This window comes from Oncorhynchus mykiss, chromosome 7 (assembly GCF_057628025.1).
Source record: "Oncorhynchus mykiss isolate SJ-2025 chromosome 7, ASM5762802v1, whole genome shotgun sequence".
Classification (NCBI taxonomy): Eukaryota; Metazoa; Chordata; class Actinopteri; order Salmoniformes; family Salmonidae; genus Oncorhynchus; species Oncorhynchus mykiss.
This window is the reverse complement of record NC_143028.1, coordinates 61,947,631-61,971,881: the sequence shown is the minus strand read 5'-3', so window position 1 is coordinate 61,971,881 and position 24,251 is coordinate 61,947,631. Positions and strand designations below refer to the sequence as shown.

Below are 24,251 nucleotides of genomic sequence, written 5' to 3'. Positions count from 1 at the left end.
GTAATCGCTGTTCTGATGTCCAGAAGTTATTTTCGGTCATAAGAGACGGTAGCATGTACAACAGTATGTACAAAATAAGTTAAACAAGTTACAAACAACGCAATTTTTTAAAACAAAATAACACATTTGGTTAGGAGCACGTAAAATGTCAGCCATCCTGTCCGATTCTTTTTTTTTAACCTTTATTTAACTAGGCAAGTCAGTTATTTTAAGATCAAATTCTTATTTACAATGACTGCCTTGTTCAGAGGCAGAATGACAGATTTTTACCTTGTCAGCTCAGGGATTCGATCCAGCAACCTTTTAGTTACTGGCCCAACACTCTAACCACTAGGTTGCCTGCCGCCCCAAAACGACATTCTAAGTGTTCAAGTTCTGCAACTCATCTATCCTCTATCCATTGTGAAGTTATATGAGAGAGCGTTCATTTGCTAAAATTCCACAAAAGCCCCTTCGGCAATCAAAAGAAGCCTGCCTGCCTACTGCTGCCGCTTCCACAGAGCAAATCACCTCCTCTTCCCTTCACCAAAGGAACCAGTGTTGACTTGACTCAGTAGCTCCGCCTTTCACACACACGCGCACACTCGAACCTCTCTACATAGGCTCACTCATGGCTAGTTCTGGGAAGGGCATTTGGCAGGGAGAGATGTTGGGTCTAGATTTGCTTCCAGTGAAAGTGACCAGAACCAGTCTTCCTCCCATAGATTAATGGAGAAGTAGACTACTACAAAAGACTTCAGAACTACAACTTCCTCCTTAAGGTACTCTCTCTCGTTCTCACTCTCTGCCTTTCTATTCTCCTCTCGTTCTATCAGGAAATATTTTATTTTAGACTGTTTATCACTTTTTGTATTTGAAATTTGGTGGGCTGTGATAACACAAAGACATCTCCCTAGCTGTAGATATAAACTGACTTGGGGCTTCAGTCAGTGGTAGCATTCTGGTTCTCTATCTGCAGTCAACAGCACTTGCTGAATGTAGGCTAAAGGTTAACGTTACAGACTGGAGGCTCAGCAGTGCCACTGAGGGCAGCAGTGTCTTTCCGTTTTGTGTAACGCTACGGGCATGTCTAATGCATGAATAAGTACTCTTATCGCATGTTTTTGATTTGAACGCACGATTTCTGGTTGTTGGTGTAGATTTTATTTTCATAATTCATGCTCCAAATATTTGTTTTTAAACACTACAGTATGTTTATGTCAGGAAGCAAGTTCAGGGAGTGAGTGATTTAATCGATAAACGAAACATAATCCAAACCAAGAACAACGCACAGACAAGAAACCTAAACAATGACTCCTGGGGAAGGAACCAAAGGGAGGGACATATATAGGGCAGGTAATCAAGGAGGTGATGGAGTCCAGGTGTGTCTGATGACGTGCAGGTGTGCGCCATAACGAGCAGCCTGGTGACCTAGAGGCCAGGGGGAGCACACCTGACAGTTGAAAAATTGTATATAGAGACAAATGCATGAAGGATGAACCTAGAAAATCAGATCTGAAAAATATATTTATGTTGCAATTAACTTTAATATTTAGCAGTAGTAACTTTACAATCACTGTGCCCATAAATCTTTACATGTCGATCTTCTCTATCCACTCTGTCATTCATCTAAAACAGGCGGTACTGTATATTGAACCAAGCAGTATTATATTATCAAAGCTATACAGTCAGTAGCTACTCTTAGTATCACAAACTATGCCCTGGCTAGTGGTCTTCTGGGTGTCTCGTATATTACACCTATTTTAGGCTACAGTAGATCACGAAGGCACAGCAGAGTGCTCCCCCAATGCAGGCCCAGGAGTGCCTTAAATAGTAAAGGCAAAAGTGACCTTTTAGAACACACTGTCTTAACAACAGACCTTACGGTTGTGCTTCTTATAACTGTATAAGTACAGGGTGTTCATTTTTAGTAATTAGTGTAATGGTAGCAGCAGCACATATTTCCCATTATATGTCCCACTCCCACAGGGATACTAGGCAAGAGCACAAAGGAAACATTGATGACAGTATTACCCTACTGCCACCAAGTAGTGCTGATCCCATCTTACTCTAATGCAACAAGACTAGGGCCTCAGTGTGGAATTTGAACAGTCAAACATGTTGCCAAGCATTGAGATGTTGCCCTGGTCCCTTACAATACCAGATGATTTGTGTGGCCACTGCCAAATAGTCAGCTGGTATTGGCTACTCACAGATACTCAGGCTAATCCTAGAATAGACCCCAGTATGGATCCGTGTGTGGGAACTGACTTTTCTCGGGATCAGTAAAGAATGAAAACAATGTGTCCTAATACAGCCCTCATAAACATAATACACAGTACATACAATACACTAGTTGATTCCATTGTTATAAGTCAACATTGCTATATTATACCTTCAGAGCAGTTAATGTAAGCAGTGTCCCCCTAATTTACTTTGAGAGGAGGGGGTTTTATGCACATCCAAAGTAATAACAGGAGCTGGATAAAAGGACGATCTAATGCATTGAAAGACGGGACTCATGTTTTGCTGCACTGGACCTTTGCTTTTTTCCCCCATTTTATTTTTCTTTGCAGGTCATACTGATCTAGGATCTTAATTTGAGCCAGTTTGCTACAGCAGGAAATAATCCTGTAGCAACAGGACATTTTAATTATTATGTGGATTACAATTCATGGACATTTTTGTAGGGTTTGATACATTTTTCCAGAGGAGAAAATAAAGTCTGAAACTTCAGACCTTTTTAAACCGCAAATACACTACACGTTTTACATTTCCTGCATTGCAGGAACATTCACCTGGAACAGGGTGATAAAATCAACAGTGAAGAGGCGACTCCGGGATGCTGGCCTTCTAGGCAGTTGCAAAGAAAAAGCCTTATCTCAAACTGGCCAATAAAATGAAAAGATTAAGATGGGCAAAAGAACAGACGCTGGACAGAGGAACTCTGCCTAGAAGGCCAGCATCCCGGAGTCGCCTCTTCACTGTTGCCGTTGAGACTGGTGTTTTGCAGGTACTATTTAATGAAGTTGCCAGTTGATGACGTGAGAGGCGTCTGTTTCTCAAACTAGACACTCTAATGTACTTGTCCTCTTGCTCAGTTGTACACCGGGGCCTCCCACGCCTCTTTCTATTCTGGTTAGAGACAGTTTGAGCTGTTCTGTGAAGGGAGTAGTACACATCGTTGTACCAGATTTTCAGTTTCTTGGCAATTTCTCACATGGAATAGCCTTCAATTCTTAGAACAAGAATAGACTGATGAATTTCAGAAGAAAGTTATTTGTTTCTGGCCATTTTCATCCTGTAATCGAACCCAGAAATGCTGATGCTCCAGATACTCAACTAGTCTAAAGAAGGCCAGTTTTATTGCTTCTTTAATGAGCACAACAGTTTTCAGCTGTGCTAACATAATTGCAAAATTAGCCTTTTAAAGTGATAAACTTGGATTAGCTAACACAACGTGTCATTGGAACACAAGAGTGATGGTTGCTGATAATGGGCCTCTGTACGCCAATGTAGATATTCCATAAAAAAATCTGCCATTTCCAGCAACAATATTCCTTTACAACATTAACAATGTCTACACTGTACTTTTGATCAATGTTATTTTAATGGACAATTTTTTTTGCTTTTCTTTCAAAAACAAGGAAATTTCTAAGTGACATTTTTGAACGGTAGTGTGTGTAGCAGGTCATATGTAGCTGTTTGCTGTGTATCACTTTTCACTATATAAAACCAGCTGATTTGTGATTGTACTGTCTTCATAGCACACTGACTATGTTAGATACATGGTTGTTCAATGAATAAAGCCCACTTTGTCTTCCTCAGTGTTATGGAGAAGCATAATGATCCCAATATAAGGTTCAATAAGATGGCCCACCAGGAGATGGGTCTGGTCCAGCCTGTCCCTGTGGCCAACACCCAGACCAGGGGACAGTGGTCCAGCAAGCTGGAGTACCTCCTGGCTGTGGCCGGACAGATCATCGGCCTGGGGAATGTATGGAGGTTCCCATACCTGTGCTACAAAAATGGGGGAGGTGAGCATCACATGGTCATACATTTAAAACACACATTAAATGTGTGGAGATGTGAATCTTTGACTTTCCGATCATCAATGCAAAAAAGCTAGGCACTTTGTTTACTTCGTTGCGGTGGAGACAGTACAATCCTTTTTATTTCTTATGCTAATGATTATTTTGAGAATTCCTAAAATTGCTAAACAGAATAGCTGGTCTTGCTGATTTGCATATTGTTGAGTTTTAACCTAAGCTGGTCATAATGTTGGAAAATATGTCTCGTTCTCAGCCGGCTCTCTAGCAATTAAACCTGGGGATGAGGTTAAAAAACATGTTGTTAAAGGTCCAATGCAGATGTTTTTATCTCACAGAATGAACTGTTAGCAAGGCCTCAAAAAAGCTTTATATACCAGAGCTGCAATGTTGCGATTGTTTGTGAGAATGCCAACAGGTGTGGTTCCCGTGGGGGAAAGACTGTATTGGGGAAAGGTTCCCGTGGGGGTTGCCATGGAAGCCAAGAAGGGGAGTGAGATGTGTGTGTGCTCAAACACACATGCATGTGGGGGTCTGGGAGATGAAGTGTGTCCATCTGATGAATGGGCATGTGCCTGAACTAAATTTTATACACTAATTGTAGTCTCACCCATTCATTTCTAATGACCACTCATTTTTCACCGGCAACACCACAGGTGTAAATAACTTAAATAAAACACCCAAAATGTAATGAAAATCATCAAAATGTATTTTGTGTGTTCAGATCCGCTGTGTGGACAAAGTCATGGAACCTTATGACAATCAGATTAAATTAACTACATATTTCAGAGAGAGAACTTGTAAATCGGTCCAATTTGATCAGAACACATCAGGAGGGTTAAGTACCTTACACTGATTATTTTTTTCTTTTTACCATTTTATTTGAAACAATCTTATCAAAGTGCAATTTCTCAAGCAAGAATTTTGCTCGGACTGTCTGGGAGTGGTTTGAGTAGGGAGGGGAAAACTGAACACTATCTGTTATTGGCAGAGAGATTTGGAACTCTTTCTTATTGGTCTATGTTTTCCAACTTAGATTGCACTATGCAGAAATTGCTCTGCCATTTCCTGGTTGCTAAAATTATAATATTTCACCTGAATTCAGTGTATGTGACAAAACAAGCAAATACAGTTTAGAGAATCATTGTTCTATCTAAACCACTGTGAAATATATTTTCCATCATATTTTATTTTCAGCTGTTTGAAGCTGGTGTGCAAAACATAGAAATAGCACACAAAGAACAGATCTACCGCTTATTTAAACTTGCTTCCAACGAGTATGACAGATCTATAATAAGCATTTCAATTTAAATTTTCTCAGGTTGCCCAAAAAGTTACATATTGCAGCTAATTTAACACCTGGTGATGTCACTAGGCAGGCCAAAACTCCATCCCACCAAAACATGCTGAAATGTTAGGCGTTCTTTTCAAGCACCTCTTACACTAAAAGGGCATTATCATAATTTTCACAATATTATTCCAACCTCATAGGAAAATCATGTTTTTGACTGCACTGGGCTTTTAAGTTATGGTCTTAATCCTCTTGGTAAATTACATGTTTACTTGTGGTTTAACTTGTGTTGTTCTTAAGGGGTGTTCTTCATCCCTTATGTGCTTTTCCTGTTCACCTGTGGCATTCCCCTCTTTCTTCTGGAGACCTCCCTGGGCCAGTACACCACGCAGGGCAGCATCACCTGCTGGAGGAAGATCTGCCCCCTGTTTGAAGGTAAACTTCAGGACCCATATTTATAAAGCGTCACGGAGTAGGACTGCTGATCTAGAATCAGGCCCTGGCCATATAATCTTAGTCGTTATGATCTAAAAGGCATTCCTCCTACACTGATATGGTTCATAAAACGGACACAGGGTCTTGTTGTGCATACGGCAGGCACGTGCACAGATAGAGCCCTATGGGTGCTTGAGCACATGCCCTTTTTCCCTCCTGTTAAAAAAGTGCCCTTCCGATTGGTGGCATTTAAAAAAAATAATACATATTTCATTTTCTTTAACTTTTCTCTCTTGTAACATTAATGAATGCAATGAATTGCCTATCAAATTAGATCCTTTCTCATAAACTCGTGAATCTTGAAAGAAGTCCCCTCCCCGCCCTTCTGTTGCAGCACTCGTTCTCATCACATGCATGTGCTACCTACCAGCGCCGTGCAGTGAGTTTGAAATTAATACCACCAAGTTACTTTGGAGTTGCTACAGTATGATCTTAATTTGATCACCCTGTTGCAGAATAACATTTCTGCAATGTAGGAAATGTAAAACGTGCAGTGTATTTCAGGTTTTAAAACGGCTTCTGAAGTTTGTAATTTCCACTTTGAAATTTCAGACTTGATTTTCCCTAACTAAAAATAAATCAGCCCCTACAAAAATGTCCATTAATTTTAATCCACATAATAATTAACCTTTCCTGTTGCTGCAGAATTATTTTCCTGCCTACGCAAACTGGCTCAAATTAAAATCCTACATCTGTAGCATGTCAGGGTCCAGGAACAGGGCAATTGCAATTCAACTGTTTGTCAGTAGGAGAACAAATTCAAATCAAGTAAAGACTAACTTGCTTTACAGCCAAGCTAACTAGCTGATGCATCTAGCCTACATTACCAATGATAAGATGATATAGCTCACCCAAGTAGTGGTTCTAGCAAAGATACTTAACTAACTCTGTGGATTGGAATTAATGGACATTCTTGTTGAGGTTGATACATTTTCGTAAGTCGGTAGTAAAAACTTAAGAAGCCTTTTTAAACCTCAAATACACTGCAAGTTTTAGTTCTGCAACAGGGTGATCAAATTAAGATCCTACATCTGTACAGGGCCAGACAATGATCCATAGGTACGTACGTGCTTTTCCTTCTGTAAATTATATTGCACTATTCTATTTGTAAAAGCTTGACCGTGATTTTAATCACTATGCTTTACCAGTTTGAAACAATATAAGGCTACATTTTAGATTACTTGTAATGGCACTCTGGGGATGATGGGTCTTTTTTTTAATCTAACTTATATTATACATTTGTTAACTTAAGGTATAGGGGGCAGCATTTTCACTTTTGGATAAATAGCGTGCCCAATTTCAACTTCCTGCTACTCATGCCTAGAATATAAGATATGCATATTAGTAGTAGCTTTGGATAGCAAACACTCTGAAGTTTCTAAAACTGTTTGAATCATGTCTGTGAGTATAACAGAACTTATGAGGACTAACTGTTCAGAATTTTTGTCTGTTCACTGAGGTCTCATTGGGAAACAATATTTCTTAGGAACTTGTTTTCAGTTCCTACCGCTTCCACTGGATGTCACCCGTCTTTGGAATTTCTTTGGAATTTGGTTGAGGTTATTCATTTGTGCAATGAAGAAGTACGGCCATCTAGGAACTGCATAACACTGTTGAGAGTTGCGCAAGACTTGAAAAGTAGCTTGGTTTGTTGTCTTCCTGTATTGAACACAGATAGACCCGTCTTCCATTTGATCGATTATTAATGTTTAAAAATACCTAAAGTTGTATTACAAAAGTAATTTGAAATGTTTTGGCAAAGTTTACAGACAACTTTTAAAATATTTTGCATTGACGTTGAGCAATTTGGAAGCTGTTTTTTTCTGGATCAAACGCGCCAAATAAATGGACATTTTGGATATACAGTGGGGCAAAAAAGTATTTAGTCAGCCACCAATTGTGCAAGTTCTCCCACTTAAAAAGATGAGATCTTTGTTACTTATTTTCCACCATAATTTGCAAATAAATTCATCAAAAATCCTACTATGTGATTTTCTGGATTTTTTTTCCTCATTTTGTTTGTCATAGTTGAAGTGTACCTATGATGAAAATTACAGGCCTCTCATCTTTTTATCATAGGTACACTTCAACTATAGTCACATGGATAGATGGCAGCATTCGCGCTAAACTGAAAGCGCAAACCATAGTATTTAACCATGGCAAGGTGACTGAAAATATGGTTGAATACAAACAGTGTAGTTTTTCCCTCCGTAAGGCAATCAAACAGGCAACACGTCAGTAGAGACAAAGTGGAATCACTATTCAACAGCTCAGACACAAGATGTATGTGGCAGGGTCTACAGTTGTGGCCAAAAGTTTTGAAAGTGACACAAATATTAATTTTCACAAAGTCTGCTGCTGCAGTGTCTTTAGATATTTTTGTCAGATGTTACTATGGAATACTGTAGATTAATTACAAGCATTTCATAAGTGTCAAAGGCATTTATTGACAATTACATGAAGTTGTTGCAAAAAGTAAATATTTGCAGTGTTGACCCTTCTTTTTCAAGACCTCTGCAATCCACCCTGGCATGCTGTCAATTAACTTCTGGGCCACATCCTGACTGATGGCAGCCCATTCTTGCATAATCAATGCTTGGAGTTTGTCAGAATTTGTGGGTTTTTGTTTGTCTACCCGCCTCTTGAGGATTGACCACAAGTTCTCAGTGGGATTAAGGTCTGGGGAGTTTCCTGGCCATGGACCCAAAATATCGATGTTTTGTTCCCCGAGCCACTTAGTTATCACTTTTGCTTTATGGCAAGGTGCTCCATCATGCTGGATGTTCGTCACCAAATTGTTCCTGGATGGTTGGGAGAAGTTGCTCTCGGAGGATGTACCATTCTTTATTCATGGCTGTGTTCTTAGGCACAATTGTGAGTGAGACCACTCCCTTGGCTGAGTAGCAACCTCACACATGAATGGTCTCAGGATGCTTTACTGTTGGCATGACACAGGACTGATGGTAGCGCTCTCCTTGTCTTCCCCGGACAAGCTTTTTTCCGGATGCCCCAAACAATCGGAAAGAGGATTCATCAGGGAAAATTACTTTACCCCAGTCCTTAGCAATCCAATCCCTGTACCTTTTGCACAATATCAATCTGTCACAGATGTTTTTCCTGGAGAGAAGTGGCTTCTTTGCTGCCCTTCTTGACACCAGGCCATCCTCAAAGTCTTCGCCTCACTGTGCGTGCAGATGCACTCACACCTGTCTGCTGCCATTTCTGAGCAAGCTCTGTACTGGTGGTGCCCCGATCCCGTAGCTGAATCAACTGTAGGAAACGGTCCTGGCGCTTGCTGGACTTTCTTGGGTGCCCCGAAGCCTTCTTCACAACAATTGAACCGCTCTCCTTGAAGTTCTTGATGATCCGATAAATGGTTGATTTAGGTGCAAACTTACTGGCAGCAATATCCTTGCCTGTGAAGCCCTTTTTGTGCAAAGCAATGACGACGGCGCATGTTTCATTGCAGGTAACCATGGGTGACAGAGGAACAGAGGAACAATGATTCTGGGCACCATCCTTCTTTTGAAGCTTCCAGTCTGTTATTCGAACTCCATCTGCATGACAGAGTGATCTCTAGCCTTGTCCTCGTCAACACTCACACCTGTGTTAACGAGAGAATCACTGACATGATGTCCTTTTGTGGCAGGGCTGAAATGCAGTGGAAATGTTTTTTGGAATTCAGTTCATTTGCATGGCAAAGAGGGACTTTACAATTAATTGCAATTCATCTGGTCCCTCTTCATAACATTCTGGAGTATATGCAAATTGCCATCATACAAACTGAGGCAGCAGACTTTGAAAATTAATATTAGTGTCATTCTCAACTTTTGACCACGACTGTGGTCAAAGACAAAACAAAACTTGCTCCCAGACAAAACAAACACCTTCTTCGCCCTCTTTGAGGATAACACAGTGCCAGCTATTAGTCTACTACAGAGCGAGTTGTCTTGGTTGGTTGCCGTCTCTCCTTCCCTGCTGCCCGTGTCAATCCGCCCCTCCCTCGCCTGCCAGACCGGCACCTCTCTCCGTTAATAAAGTTAGTATATTTTCTGCTGCTTCCCTCACTCAGATCGGGCCGGATCTGGATCCAACCAGCTCCATTTCAGAACGGGTCCAACTTTTTGGACTTGTGAAGACCTCTAGTTCAAAGATTCACACGTCTGTCTTGTAGGAATGGCACCATAACTTATTAATCAGGTCTGGGGAATTTGAAAGGAGTCTAATCTACATCAAAGAGAAACACAGTTTCTATGGTCCTAGGTCGAGAATATTAGGGCTCTCGAGTGGCGCAGCGTCTAAGGCACTGCATCTCAGTGCAAAAGGCGTCACTACAGTCCCTGGTTTGAATCCAGGCTGTATCACATCCGGCTGTGACTGGGAGTCCCAAAGGGCGGCGCACAATTGGCCCAGCGTCGTCCGGGTTTGGCCGGGGTAGGCCATCACTTTAAATTAAAATTGGTTCTTAACTGACTTGCCTTGTTAAAAAAATATAGTTTAAAAATATGATTTGAAATGAATATACTGGACCATAACATGTTTAACTGTGTTTCTCTTTGATGTAGATTAGACTCCTTTCAAAGTCCCCAGCCCTGATTAATAAGTTACGGTGCCATTCCAACAAGACAGACGTGTGAGTCTTTGAACTAGAGGTCTTCAAGGGTCTGAAAGGTCTGAATACTTTCCGAATGCACTGTATGAGACCACTTGTTATTTGTCACATATATTTCTCAGAAGAAACAATTATTTTCTGAACATTTACATCTCCATATTTGTCCGGAAACAACTTCTCATCTTTTCTCCTTTATTGGTTTATTCTCCTCCTCCTCTTCCTCCTCTTCAGGACTGGGTTATGGTGGTCAGGTGGTAGTTCTGTATTCCAGCATCTATTACATCATCATCCTGGCCTGGGCCTTCTTCTACCTCTTCTCCTCGTTCAGCTCTGAGCTCCCCTGGGCTAGTTGTAGAAACAGCTGGAACACAGGTATGTATTTCAGTGTAGTGCCAGTCTGCTTGTGAGTGCCAGTCTGCTTGTGCTATAATGCCAACTGCTTGTCACTCATTGACAAGGACTGCAATGGAGTTGGCATTGCCAAGACCACAGACAAATCTGGGACCAGGTTAACTTCAGTGTGTAGACATGTTGATGGAGACGTACTGTGGCTATTAAGCTCAAGTTAAAGATAGTATCTTTCATTTATGGACACTACTTCAGACTGACTTAACTCCATTTTTGGCAAGTGAGTTGATAAATGTTTTCTTTTTAAATGTCTCCTTATCCAGGAAAGATTCAGAGTTCTGAGACATGCTTGTTAATGTGTAATTTCCTCCTAACCAGCAACCTGCGTGGAGTTTGACAGAAAAGTAGTAGGATATCTAAACTGGACAATAACAGGAAACGCAACATCGCCAGTGAGAGAGTTCTGGGAGTGAGTATACAAAACCATTCTAATGAATCAAGTCTTTATTAACCACCAGATGGGCACAATGGCTATGTGCCTTAGGAGGTGCTGAGAGAATGATGAACAGCAAGTGGTGGGATTGGAACTGAAAATATCATTTGCAGGAGAAGAGTTTTGAATCTCACAGACAGTGTCTACAAGCTTGGAAATATTCGCTGGGACCTATCTTTGTGTCTTCTATTGTCCTGGATTATCTGTTACTTCTGTGTCTGGAAAGGAGTGAAGTCTACTGGGAAGGTAAGGTGGCATCTCTGCCATTCAGCCTGATGACACCATGAATGGTGTAAAGTTGTTAGGATGAGCCATAGACTGAGTAAACGTAATGCTGGTCCGGTCTCCCCTTAGGTGGTCTATTTCACTGCCACCTTCCCCTATGTGATGCTGTTGGTGTTGCTAGTTCGTGGACTCACACTGCCAGGGGCCATAGATGGTATCAAGTTCTACCTCTACCCAGATCCAGCCCGCCTCGCTGACCCACAGGTAGGTGTAGCAAAAACATCATTACATACTGTAGCGATTCATGGGGGATAAAAGGTAATGTCTCTGCCTGTGTTTTAACCCTGGTCGGCATGACCACTGGCCCAAGAAAGTTTACTCCCTTGGGAGAACAGTTTGCGTTCTTAAGAACGTCAGATTTGTTACAATAGCAATACCTTATGAAAAATAAGAAGACTGAATTTCAAAGGAAATACATTTCCTGTTGACTTATTATAGCTACGAGCTCAAAATAGGCACCATTTTTTGAATTGGCCTCTGATACCCTGGGATGAGACTAGTGGATCGGAACTGTGAAACTCTGAATACTATTGTGTCTCTCTCTGGTATGTCTCACAGGTGTGGATGGATGCTGGAACACAAATCTTCTACTCCTATGCGATCTGCATCGGCTGCCTGACCGCCCTTGGCAGCTATAACAAGTATGACAACAACTGTTACAAGTGAGTGGAAGAATGAAGTACACTGACATAAATGTTTTTATTTTGATTAGCATTTATTTAACTAGCCAAGTCAGTTAAGAACAAATTCATATTTACAATGACGGCCTACCCTGGCCAAACCCAGATGACGCTGGGCCAATGCACCGCCCTATGGGACTCCCAATCACGACTGGATGTGATACAACCTGGAGTCGAACCAGGGACTGTAGAGTCTTGCACTGAGATGCAGTGCCTTAGAACGGTGCGCCACTCGGGAGCGATAAATGAGACTAGCTAGATAATATGTGCAGGCAGAACGTTTTCCCTTGCCTGCAAAAGCATTCCCTGTGCATATAATTCTTTGGAAGTTGGGTTGCAGAAATGGGAGGCTGTCTGGAAAGTTGATCTGCATATTGTAGGTCATTTGAATTCCTTTGTGTTTTGACTAACAGGGAAGTGAATCTCTTTTTAGGGACTGTCTGTACCTGTGCCTTTTGAACAGCGGAACCAGCTTCGTGGCTGGTTTTTCTATCTTCTCTGTACTGGGCTTCATGGCTTATGAACAGGGGACAGACATCGCAACTGTGGCCGAATCAGGTAAGTGTTGTAGAAAAGCAGCAGTGAGATTTTAATGATTGAATTAAGTTAGTAATGAATAAACAAATGCCCAAATAAACAGACCTTTTAAAGTTATGCTTTGTTACAAGACAGGTGTCTGAGCCTTTCAAGGAGCTAACTATTCCCTCTGACCTGCCCCTGAAAGTATAGTAATGAGTTTACCTGTGTTACTGCATACAGGTCCTGGCCTGGCGTTCATCGCCTACCCTCGTGCTGTGGCCATGATGCCAGTACCCCAACTCTGGGCCATTTTTTTCTTCATCATGATCATCCTACTGGGGTTAGATAGTCAGGTAAGTTAGAGTGGCCCTGAAGGCCTATTCAATTATTTGCCTAATAAAGGATAATTACATTGACCTACAATAAATGCTACAATCATCACTAAACTCAATGGACGTGATGCTGTGAAGATGTAGCTAGTATTTGTTACTGTAATTTAATTATGCCAATGTGCTTTCATCAATTGAAAGCCCTTAATCTATTTTATGAGAATTTGTAAGATTTCTTGTTTGCATAAAATAGACGCAGACCAGTCTTTCAATAATAGGTAATATAATTTATTCTCGGAGCGCGCTCCCACTTAAACACGTGCAGCAGTTTATATACAGATCATGACGTCATTTCACTGCTTTAACAGAATCCCCTCCTCTCGACCGGGACAAAGTAAGGTGAAAAGTTCATTCTAACTTACTAACATACTCCCAGATAACTTTTGACCCCTATAACTTTTGAACATTATCGATCACCACTGAACTGACAGTTTTAATTTACAGAAAACCTAGGAATGCACTCACTGCCTTATCTAAAAACCCCAGAGCTAAGTTTCAGTAGGGTCAACCATAGGCTAACGACCTTCTGTGTTTACACAGTCCACAACCCATTTGTTTCTGCCTAGTTGGAATGGTGTTCATTAACTTTTTATTACTCCTTGTCCGTGTCACACAATCCCTTCTTATGAACTCATATTGTCAATCACTTATAAAACAAAGTATAAGTTTTACCTAGTTACAATTCTATTTAAAATGGGGATATTGTTTATTCATTTATCAATAATAAATTCAACAGTATTTCAAATAAGATAGTTTCCACTAAGAACCCCATCCTTAACAGCTTCTACCCCCTGCTGAACAATTAATCAAATGGCCACCACTATTTACATTTACATTGTCCCCCCCCCCCCCCCCCCCCATTTGTTTTGTACACTGCTGCTACTCGCTGTTTATTATCTATGCATTGTCACTTCACCCCTACCTACATGTTCAAATGACCTCAACTAGCCTGTACCCCCGCTCTGTCAGGTGCGTGAATGAGGACCCAAAAGCGAATTAACAAAACAGAGTTTCTTTAATGACGAAACACACGTAGGCTCAGATGGACAGGCAGATTCCGACAGGACAGGACAAGGTTAGCTGAACAGGCAGATTCCGACAGGACAGGACAAGGTTGCAGCAAACACGACGATAGTCTGGTTCAGGCATGAGTAACACAAACGAGAATCCGACAAAGACAGGGACAGGAACAGGAACAGAGAGAGATATAGAGACCTAATCAGAGGGAAAAAGGGAACAGGTGGGAAAAGGGGTGAACGAGGTAGTTTAGAGAAGACAAGGAACAGCTGGGGGAAAGAGGGGAAGAACAGGTAACCTAATAGGACCAGCAGAGGGAGACGGAGTGACGAGAAAGGACAGGAACAAGACACAACATGACAATACATGACAGTACCCCCCCACTCACCGAGCGCCTCCTGGCGCACTCGAGGAGGAAACCTGGCGGCAACGGAGGAAATCCTCGATCAGCGCACGGTCCAGCACGTCCCGAGAGGGAACCCAACTCCTCTCCTCAGGACCGTACCCCTCCCAATCTACGAGGTACTGGTGACCACGGCCCCGAGGACGCATGTCCAAAATTCTACGGACCCTGTAGATGGGTGCGCCCTCGACAAGGATGGGGGGGGGGGGGGGAAGACGAGCGGGGGCGCGAAGGACGGGCTTGATGCAGGAGACATGGAAGACCGGGTGGACGCGACGAAGGTGTCGCGGAAGAAGAAGTCGAACTGCGACAGGATTAATGACCCGAGAAATACGGAACGGACCAATGAACCGCGGGGTCAACTTGCGAGAAGCCGTCTTAAGGGGAAGGTTCTGAGTGGAGAGCCAAACTCTCTGACCGCGACAATATCTAGGACTCTTAGTTCTACGCTTATTAGCAGCCCTCACAGTCTGCGTCCTATAACGGCAAAGTGCAGACCTGACCCTCTTCCAGGTGCGCTCGCAACGTTGGACAAAAGCCTGAGCGGAGGGGACGCTGGACTCGGCGAACTGAGATGAGAACAGCGGAGGCTGGTACCCGAGGCTACTCTGAAAAGGAGATAGCCCGGTCGCAGACGAAGGAAGCGAGTTGTGGGCGTATTCTGCCCAGGGGAGCTGTTCTGACCAAGACGCAGGGTTGCGAAAAGAAAGACTGCGTAAGATGCGACCAATAGTCTGATTGGCCCGTTCTGCTTGACCGTTAGACTGGGGGTGAAAGCCGGAAGAGAGACTGACGGAAGCCCCAATCAAACGGCAAAACTCCCTCCAAAATTGAGACGTGAATTGCGGACCTCTGTCCGAAACGACGTCTGACGGAAGGCCATGAATTCTGAAAACATTCTCGATGATGATTTGTGCCGTCTCTTTAGCAGAAGGAAGCTTAGCAAGGGGAATGAAATGAGCCGCCTTAGAGAACCTATCGACAACCGTAAGAATAACAGTCTTCCCCGCTGACGAAGGCAGTCCGGTGACAAAATCTAAGGCGATGTGAGACCACGGTCGAGAGGGAATAGGAAGCGGCCTGAGACGGCCGGCAGGAGGAGAGTTACCGGACTTAGTCTGCGCGCAGACCGAACAAGCAGCCACGAAACGACGCGTGTCATGCTCCCGGGTGGGCCACCAAAAACGCTGGCGAATGGAAGCAAGTGTACCCCGAACGCCAGGGTGGCCGGCTAACTTGGCAGAGTGAGCCCACTGAAGAACGGCCAGACGAGTAGGAACGGGAACGAAAAGAAGGTTCCTAGGACAAGCGCGCGGCGACGGAGTGTGAGTGAGCGCTTGCTTTACCTGCCTCTCAATTCCCCAGACAGTCAACCCGACAACACGCCCCTCAGGGAGAATCCCCTCGGGGTCAGTGGAGGCTACTGAAGAACTGAAGAGACGAGACAAAGCATCAGGCTTGGTGTTCTTAGAGCCCGGACGATAAGAAATCACGAACTCGAAACGAGCGAAAAACAGCGCCCAACGCGCCTGACGCGCATTAAGTCGTTTGGCAGAACGGATGTACTCAAGGTTCCTATGGTCAGTCCAAACGACAAAAGGAACGGTCGCCCCCTCCAACCACTGTCGCCATTCGCCTAGGGCTAACCGGATGGCGAGCAGTTCGCGGTTACCCACATCATAGTTACGTTCCGACGGCGACAGGCGATGAGAAAAATACGCGCATGGGTGGACCTTGTCGTCAGAGAGGGAGCGCTGAGAAAGAATGGCTCCCACGCCCACCTCTGACGCGTCAACCTCGACAACGAACTGTCTAGAGACGTCAGGTGTAACAAGGATAGGAGCGGATGTAAAACGATTCTTGAGGAGATCAAAAGCTCCCTGGGCGGAAACGGACCACTTAAAGCACGTCTTGACAGAAGTAAGGGCTGTGAGAGGAGCTGCCACCTGACCGAAATTACGGATGAAACGACGATAGAAGTTCGCGAAGCCGAGAAAGCGCTGCAGCTCGACGCGTGACTTAGGGACGGGCCAATCAATGACAGCTTGGACCTTAGCGGGATCCATCTTAATGCCTTCAGCGGAAATAACAGAACCGAGAAATGTGACGGAGGAGGCATGAAAAGTGCACTTCTCAGCCTTCACAAAAAGACAATTCTCTAAAAGGCGCTGGAGGACACGTCGAACGTGCTGAACATGAATCTGGAGTGACGGTGAAAAAATCAGGATATCGTCAAGGTAAACGAAAACAAAGATGTTCAGCATGTCTCTCAGGACATCATTGACTAATGCCTGAAAGACAGCTGGAGCGTTAGCGAGGCCGAAAGGAAGAACCCGGTATTCAAAGGGACCAGCAGAGGGAGACGGAGTGACGAGAAAGGACAGGAACAAGACACAACATGACAATACATGACAGTAGGTCGGATTCTTCTGTCAGGTGCGTGAATGAGGACCCAAAAGCGAATTAACAAAACAGAGTTTCTTTAATGACGAAACACACGTAGGCTCAGATGGACAGGCAGATTCCGACAGGACAGGACAAGGTTAGCTGAACAGGCAGATTCCGACAGGACAGGACAAGGTTGCAGCAAACACGACGATAGTCTGGTTCAGGCATGAGTAACACAAACGAGAATCCGACAAAGACAGGAACAGGAACAGAGAGAGATATAGAGACCTAATCAGAGGGAAAAAGGGAACAGGTGGGAAAAGGGGTGAACGAGGTAGTTTAGAGAAGACAAGGAACAGCTGGGGGAAAGAGGGGAAGAACAGGTAACCTAATAGGACCAGCAGAGGGAGACGGAGTGACGAGAAAGGACAGGAACAAGACACAACATGACAATACATGACACGCACACTGACTCGGTACCGGTATCCTCTGTATATAGCCTCGTTATTTTTATTTTATTGTGCTACTTTTTATTATTTTTGTTTATTTGGTAAATATTTTCTTAACTCTTCTTGAACTGCACTGCTGGTTAAGGGCTTGTAAGTAAGCATGTCACATTATGGTCTCGACTTGTTGTATTCGATGCATGTGACAAATAAAGTTTGATTTGATCATCTCTGATTCAGTTCGTAGGTCTGGAGGCTCTGATGACAGCTATCTCAGACATGTATCCCTCCTTCTTCCTGGTTGGTCATCGGCGTAAAATTCTCCTCCTCATCATCAGTGTGGGTAGCTTCTTCATCGGCCTGGTCATGGTCACAGAGGTGAGAGGTCATCTGAAGTCATTATTATATAAGGAATTTAGAATTTCAAAGGCATCATTATTAGCTCAATCATGACAGTAACCAGGTATATGATTGATAATCTACCTCCCAAGTGTTGTTTCAACATATCCCTGTGTTTCAGCATACCACACTTTGGGGGACATAACTCGTTCTGCAGAATTGTTGGCAGATTCCACTTATTCCATAAGGACTTGGGCCACTGGACACACTTAAGATCATTGTCTGAGTGTTTTGTACACTCTGGAGGTAGATTATCGAGTCTTATTGTTGTTCTCAATAAGAATGTACTTTATGAATTATTTCTCTCCACACCCTCCTCTGTTTGCAGGGAGGCCTGTATATCTTCCAGCTGTTTGATTACTATGCCTGCAGTGGGATGACTCTTCTTCTCTTCGCTGTACTACAGTCAGTGTGTGTCAGCTGGGTTTATGGTGAGTTAGTCCTGTCTGCTTCAGTATCTCTTAAGGCATGCTTCGGAGTGTGCTCGTATACTCCCTTAAAACGCCTTTGCTTGATGAAAAACTATAAAAAAGCAGCAATAGTTCTGTTTGTCCATCGCCGTAGCGAGTTTACACTTCATCAACATAGCTTAAGAAATCTATCATTCATTTGGACATTTTTGCAGAGGAGATCTTAGTTGCGCAATTTTACATCCAACTAAGATGTATAGTGCAGTATTTGTCAAGTGCAAAAATTTGCATGAAAACGATTAGTCTCTCATTGAATGACAACAAACACTTGAATAATCACTACTGTTGACCAATCACTGGCAACGGGGTGTAGACTTCGGCTAGCCTTGAGATAAAAATGTGTGTGCACGAACAGCCGAAAAAACCTTTGCCCGAGACCACAATGAACAAAAATGTCACAAAATGTCATCGTAATATATGCACAAACAGTTCTGAACTGTTTCGGATAGGAAGCATACGGACACCTTTAGTGTCAGTGCCTTTATATTACTTTATAAACCATTTATAAACATTTATATATACATGACAATGCCTTGATAAATGTTTGTAAGTTATTGTAAAGTGTTACCGCTATCCTTGTAGATCTTATGAAAACATCATATTTAAAGACCCTGTATGGCCCCATTCCATCAATCACAGAGGCACTGCATCTCAGTGCAAGAGGCATCATTACAGACCCTGGTTCGATTCCAGGCTGTATCACAACCGGCCGTGATTGGGAGTCCCATAGGGCAGCGCACAATTGTCCCAGCGTCGTCTGGGTTTGGCCGGGGAGGGCCGTCCTTGTAAATAAGTATTTGTTCTTAACTGACTTGCCTAGTTAAATAAAGGTTACATTTAAAATGTTAAAAAAATATCAATCACAGATATTCCCTCAGGAGGTTTCTCTTAGCGGTGGTAATGGCGTTATCCAAGCTTTTCCTCTTGCAGACATTCGCATTTTGGACATCGATGAGAAACGACACCTGTCTAAAACAGTATCAAAAAAGTAAACCTGTCGTCCGGTTTTCCCAATCTGCAATTGCTTGAACCTGTTTGTCACTTGGTGGTTTGAGAAGGTTTACCTGGATGGTATTTGATTGACCAACTGACCAAACCCTTTCCTTGACTGCTGTGATTGAGCCTCTGTTATGTTTACTCTACAGGTGCAGATCGTCTGTACGATAATATAGAGGACATGATCGGTTATCGACCATTACCCCTCATTAAGTACTGTTTGAAGTATATCACTCCAGTCATCTGCACTGTAAGTATTACTTCTTAACACCCTACTCTCAACAGCAAATTCATTAGTTATTTTTCAGACTATTGTTATACAGATGTAGGATCTTAATTTGAACAAGTTTGCTACAGCAGAGAAATAATCCTGCAGCAACATTATGTGTAATTATTATGTGGGTTATAATTAATGGCCATTTTTGTAGGGGTTGATACATTTTTCATAAGAGAAAATCAAGTCGGAAATGTCAAAGTGGAAATTAAACAGCTTCAGAAGCCTTTTTGTAAACCTTAAATACACTACAAGTTTTGTATTTCTTGCATTGCAGGAAACTTCTCCTGCAACAGGTTGGTCAAATTAAGATCCAATATCTGTAGTAAACATGACGTTGATCACAGTAATACAAGTGATTTACAGACAAACAAAAGTTAAAAAGTTGACAATACATAGAAATGGAAATCAAATGGATGTCTGTGTAACCTATGTAAAGTAGAGAATCCTTCCTTTACGTTCAATATAAATGTTTCACCATAAACCTGACCTAAAAGTACTGGAAAATGGTAACCTTGTTCTCTCTGTCCTCACTCAAGCCTCACTGTTACTCTACTATATTATAATTAGTACAATGCTCTCTGAAAATACATTGTTCTTTAATGTTTATTATAAAACATCCCTCCATATATTTTTGTTCTAGGCTACGTTTGTCTTCTCCTTGATTAGGTTTACCCCGCTAAAGTTCAACAACACCTTTGAGTATACTTGGTGGGGTTACGCCATTGGTTGGTGGTTCACCCTCTCCTCCACACTCATAGTTCCTCTGTGGATGGTGTACATTGTGAGTGTCACTCCTGGTACACTGCGACAGGTAAATAGTTACTTTGTTAAACTTCTATAGCGTTTTTTCATAACAGAAAAACATCTCAAAGCACTTCAAAAGCACAAAAAACAAGCAATATATCATGGGAAGCCTAGCTAGGTAGGTCAATTGTTGTCTCTCTCTTAATACAATGATATACTAATATATTTATATTACAGCATATTCATATTCCATTCACCCAGCTCGTTGTATAATTCCTTCTCGCATCCTCTCACCTTTTCCCTTGTGGACTTCATTGCACAACAGCAGTCTGTGACCAGGTGCAATAACCTCTCCAAGCCAAACCTTCATACCATAACTGCTACACAACCTACATATTTGTCAGCAAACTAGAGCTAAACCCACAGTTAATGTGTACAATCAGTTACACAGTTAGGCCCTGGTACGATTTATATTTATTTAACTAGGCAAGTCAGTTAAATAAGAATTTGTTCTTACAATGACAGCCTACCAGGGAACAGTGGGTTTAACAGATTTTTACCTTATCAGCTTGGGGATTTGATCCAGCAACCTTTCAGTTACTGGCCCAACGCTCTAACCACTAGACTACCTGCTACCCCGAATAAATTAATAAAACCGAACACTTACCCTGACTTGGAAGAGTCGCAGTGTTGGATAGCCTTAGCCAGCTAGCTAATATAAATAGCATTCCTCTCTGTTTGAGTAGGCTAAATTAACTGCATTTGCTAAGTAAGTGAAAGAAACTCTCTCTACTACTGCTTTTCCTTAAATAAAAATAAATTTAAAAAATGGTTAAATGATTGTCTTTCTCTCTCTTTGAGTCAACTACTCACCACAGTTTATGCGCTGCAGTGCTATCTTGCTGTAGCCTACATTATGCTACATTATGCTTTCAGTACTAGATTAATTCTCTGATCCTTTGATTGGATGGACAATATATCAGTTCATACTGCAAGAGTTCAAAACATTTTATTAAATTCACTGAGGAGGATGGTCCTCCCATTCCTCCTCTAAGGAGCCTCCACTGTTACACGCTGATGTTGTTTCTTTTACAAAAAAAATAAGTGAAAAAATCTATGCTCTCCAAACATCACCAGTTATTGTCTCATTCCCCCTCGTAGCCCCTTTTTAAAATGCTCCTCTGTCCTCTTTCTCCTTCCTCAGAGACTGTCTATCCTCACCACGCCCTCAGAGGATCTCCCTATTACCAAGGCCCAGAAAAAGGCCCTCCTGGCCAAGCAGTCCGAGCTGGACAGACCTCTGGGGGACATGAAGATACCAACCTGGGGCCACAATCTCATAGACAGAGATACTCTCTCGCTCGCCCACCATCCCTACAGGCCTGGAGACAAGCAGGTCCAGCCAGTCACTCACTCTCCTAAAGGTTGTGACACTGTGACTGTGTGACACTGTGTTTGGTCTGAGTGGGTTAGGAAAGTATATATCATCCACCACAGGCCTTTTTCTTGGGAGAGCGTTGTGGGCAAGTGCTTTCAAAACACACACTACTTCCTGTGTGTAGCATTATTAAGGAGACGTAGCAGCACTGGTTCTGGGAAAGTCTTGGATGTGGAAATAGTTTGGGCCAGAACACACTGAAGTGAGATAGTGAGTAAGGTCCAGCACAAAAGATGGACCTTTGAAGTTGTGCTTTAATCAGGACTTGGGTCATGTAGGACACAGTATTTCATCGAAATTCATGACTTTCTGTCACCGAACATAGTGGAAACAAAGGCATATGACGATCATGCTCTTGGTCACAGTTGGTTAAATGATTCTGTATATACATGTGATCAAACCCTTTTTAATAAAGAAAGGTAATATTTGATTTGTGTAGGTTTAAAAATCAGACATCGTTTTTTTACTAGTACTTTGTTAAGTATGACATTTGTGATAATATCCATAGTTGATGAGAATGGATTGTGCAGGTGTGTATAAACACTCAGTGGCCAGTTTATTGGGTGCACCCATCTAGTACCAGGTTGGACCCCACTTAGCCTCCAGAACAGCCTGAATTCTTCGGGACATGGAACCGTTTCTCAATTTCTCAAGGGACCTAACGTTCACCTGGTAAACATTCCCCGCATGATTACACCACCTCCACCAGCCAGTACTGTTGACACCAGGTAGGATGGGGCCATGGACGCTGCTAATTCCACATTCTGACTCTGTCATCAGCATGACGCAACAGGAACCAGGATTCGACGGACCAGACAATGTTTTCCCACTCCTCAATTGTCCAGTATTGGTGTTTGAGTGCCCACTAGACCTAAGCGACCTTTGAGTGTGGTATGATCGTCGGGGCCAGGCGCGTTGGCTCCAGTACCTCAGAAAGGTCTGCCCTCTTGGGTTTTTCACGCACGACTGTGTATAGTTTTTACCGAGAATGGTGCGACAAACAAAACACATCCAGTCAGTGGCAGTCCTGCTTTAACTGACATGAGTGGAACCCTGTGTGGTCGTCTGCTGCAATCCATGCATCCATGACAAGGACCGATGATTTGTGTTTTCTGAGATGCCATTCTGCAAACCACTGTTGTACTGAGCCGTTATTTGCCTGTTTGTGGCCCACCGGTTAGCTTGCACAATTCTTGCCATTCTCCTTCGACCTCTCTCATCAAGCTGTTTTCGCCCGCAGGACTGCCACTGACTGGATGTGTTTTGTTTGTCGCACCATTCTCGGTAAACCCTATACACAGTCGTGCGTGAAAAACCCAAGAGGGCAGACCTTTTCTGAGGTACTGGAACCAACGCGCCTGGTCCCGACAATCATACCACACTCAAAGTCGCTTAGGTCACTCGTTTTGCCCATTCTAACGTTTGATCGAACAGTAACTGAATGCCTCATGTCTGTCTGCCTGTTTTATATACCAGCCCACGTGACTCACTGTCTGTAGGAGCTAACCATTTTTATGAACAAAATCTAATTTTATTGGTCACATACACATGATTAGCGGATGTTATTGCGAGTGTAGCGAAATGCTTGTGCTTCTAGTTCTGACAGTGCAGCAATATCTAACATGTTATCTAACAATTCCACAACGACTACCTAATACACACAAATCTAATTAAGGACTGGAATAAGAATATATATATATGGATGAGCAATGACATAGAGGCATAGGCAAGATGTAATAGATGGTATAAAATACAGTATATTCATATGAGATGAGTAATGCAAGATATGTTAACATTATTAAAGTGCCGTTATTAAAGTGACTAGTGATCCATTTATTGAAGTGGCCAATGATTTAAAGTCTGGATGTAGGCAGCAGCCTCTCTGTGTTAGTGATGGCTGTATAACAGTCTGATGGCCTTGAGATCGAAGCTGTTTTTCAGTCTCCCTGTCCCAGCTTTGATGCACCTGTACTGACCTCGCCTTCTGGATGGTAAGCAGGGTGAACAGGCAGTGGCTCGAGTGGTTGTTGTCCTTGAAGATCTTTTTGGCCTTCCTGTGACATCGCGTGCTGTAGGTGTCCTGGAGGGCAGGTAGTTTGCCCCCGGTGATGCGTTGTGCAGACCTCACTACCCTCTGGAGAGTATTACGGTTGTGGCAGTGCAGTTGCCGTACCAGGCGGTGATACAGCCCAACAGGATGTTCATCTGTAAAAGTTTGAGGGTTTTAGGTGACAAGCCAAATTTCTTCAGCCTCCTGAGTTTTTTTTAACCTTTATTTAACTAGGCAAGTCAGTTAAGAACAAATCCTTATTTTCAATGACGGCCTAGGAACAGTGGGTTAACTGCCTTTTTCAGGGGCAAAAATACATATTTTTACCTTGTCAGCTCGGGGATTCGATCTTGCAACCTTTTGGTGACAAGTCCAACCCTCTAATCACTAGGCTACCTGCTGCCTTGTTCACCAGACTGTTTGTGTGGGTGGACCATTTCAGTTTATCCGTGATGTCGCTGACAGAGATGGCCGCCTTGTTTC

General features: G+C 42.8%; 1 protein-coding gene across 13 annotated transcripts; it reads left to right on the top strand.

Moving 5' to 3' along the window:
- The first annotated feature begins 455 nt into the window (after positions 1-455).
- LOC110528327 (sodium- and chloride-dependent GABA transporter 2) lies at positions 456-23,539 on the top strand. 13 transcript variants are annotated; one of them, XR_002474236.3, is made up of 16 exons: positions 553-761; positions 3,808-4,016; positions 5,620-5,754; positions 10,658-10,798; positions 11,153-11,243; positions 11,381-11,513; positions 11,622-11,756; positions 12,111-12,214; positions 12,666-12,790; positions 12,992-13,104; positions 17,635-17,772; positions 18,122-18,224; positions 19,409-19,509; positions 19,811-19,829; positions 20,177-20,347; positions 21,485-23,539. XR_002474236.3 is itself a non-coding variant. In XM_090241661.1 (16 exons), exons 8-16 carry the CDS (start codon positions 11,655-11,657, stop codon positions 21,725-21,727), a joined length of 1,200 nt encoding a protein of 399 aa, XP_090097787.1. In that variant the 5' UTR covers positions 556-761; positions 3,808-4,016; positions 5,620-5,754; positions 10,380-10,485; positions 10,658-10,798; positions 11,153-11,243; positions 11,381-11,513; positions 11,622-11,654; the 3' UTR covers positions 21,728-23,539. The 13 variants fall into 13 exon arrangements, 6 of the variants coding, with proteins under 6 accessions (XP_021465983.2, XP_090097786.1, XP_090097787.1 ...); XR_016497383.1 differs by lacking the exon at positions 19,811-19,829 and adding an exon at positions 10,380-10,485 and having other exon boundaries at positions 556-761; positions 20,203-20,347; XM_090241661.1 differs by lacking the exon at positions 19,811-19,829 and adding an exon at positions 10,380-10,485 and having other exon boundaries at positions 556-761.
- Positions 23,540-24,251: the final 712 nt, after the last annotated feature.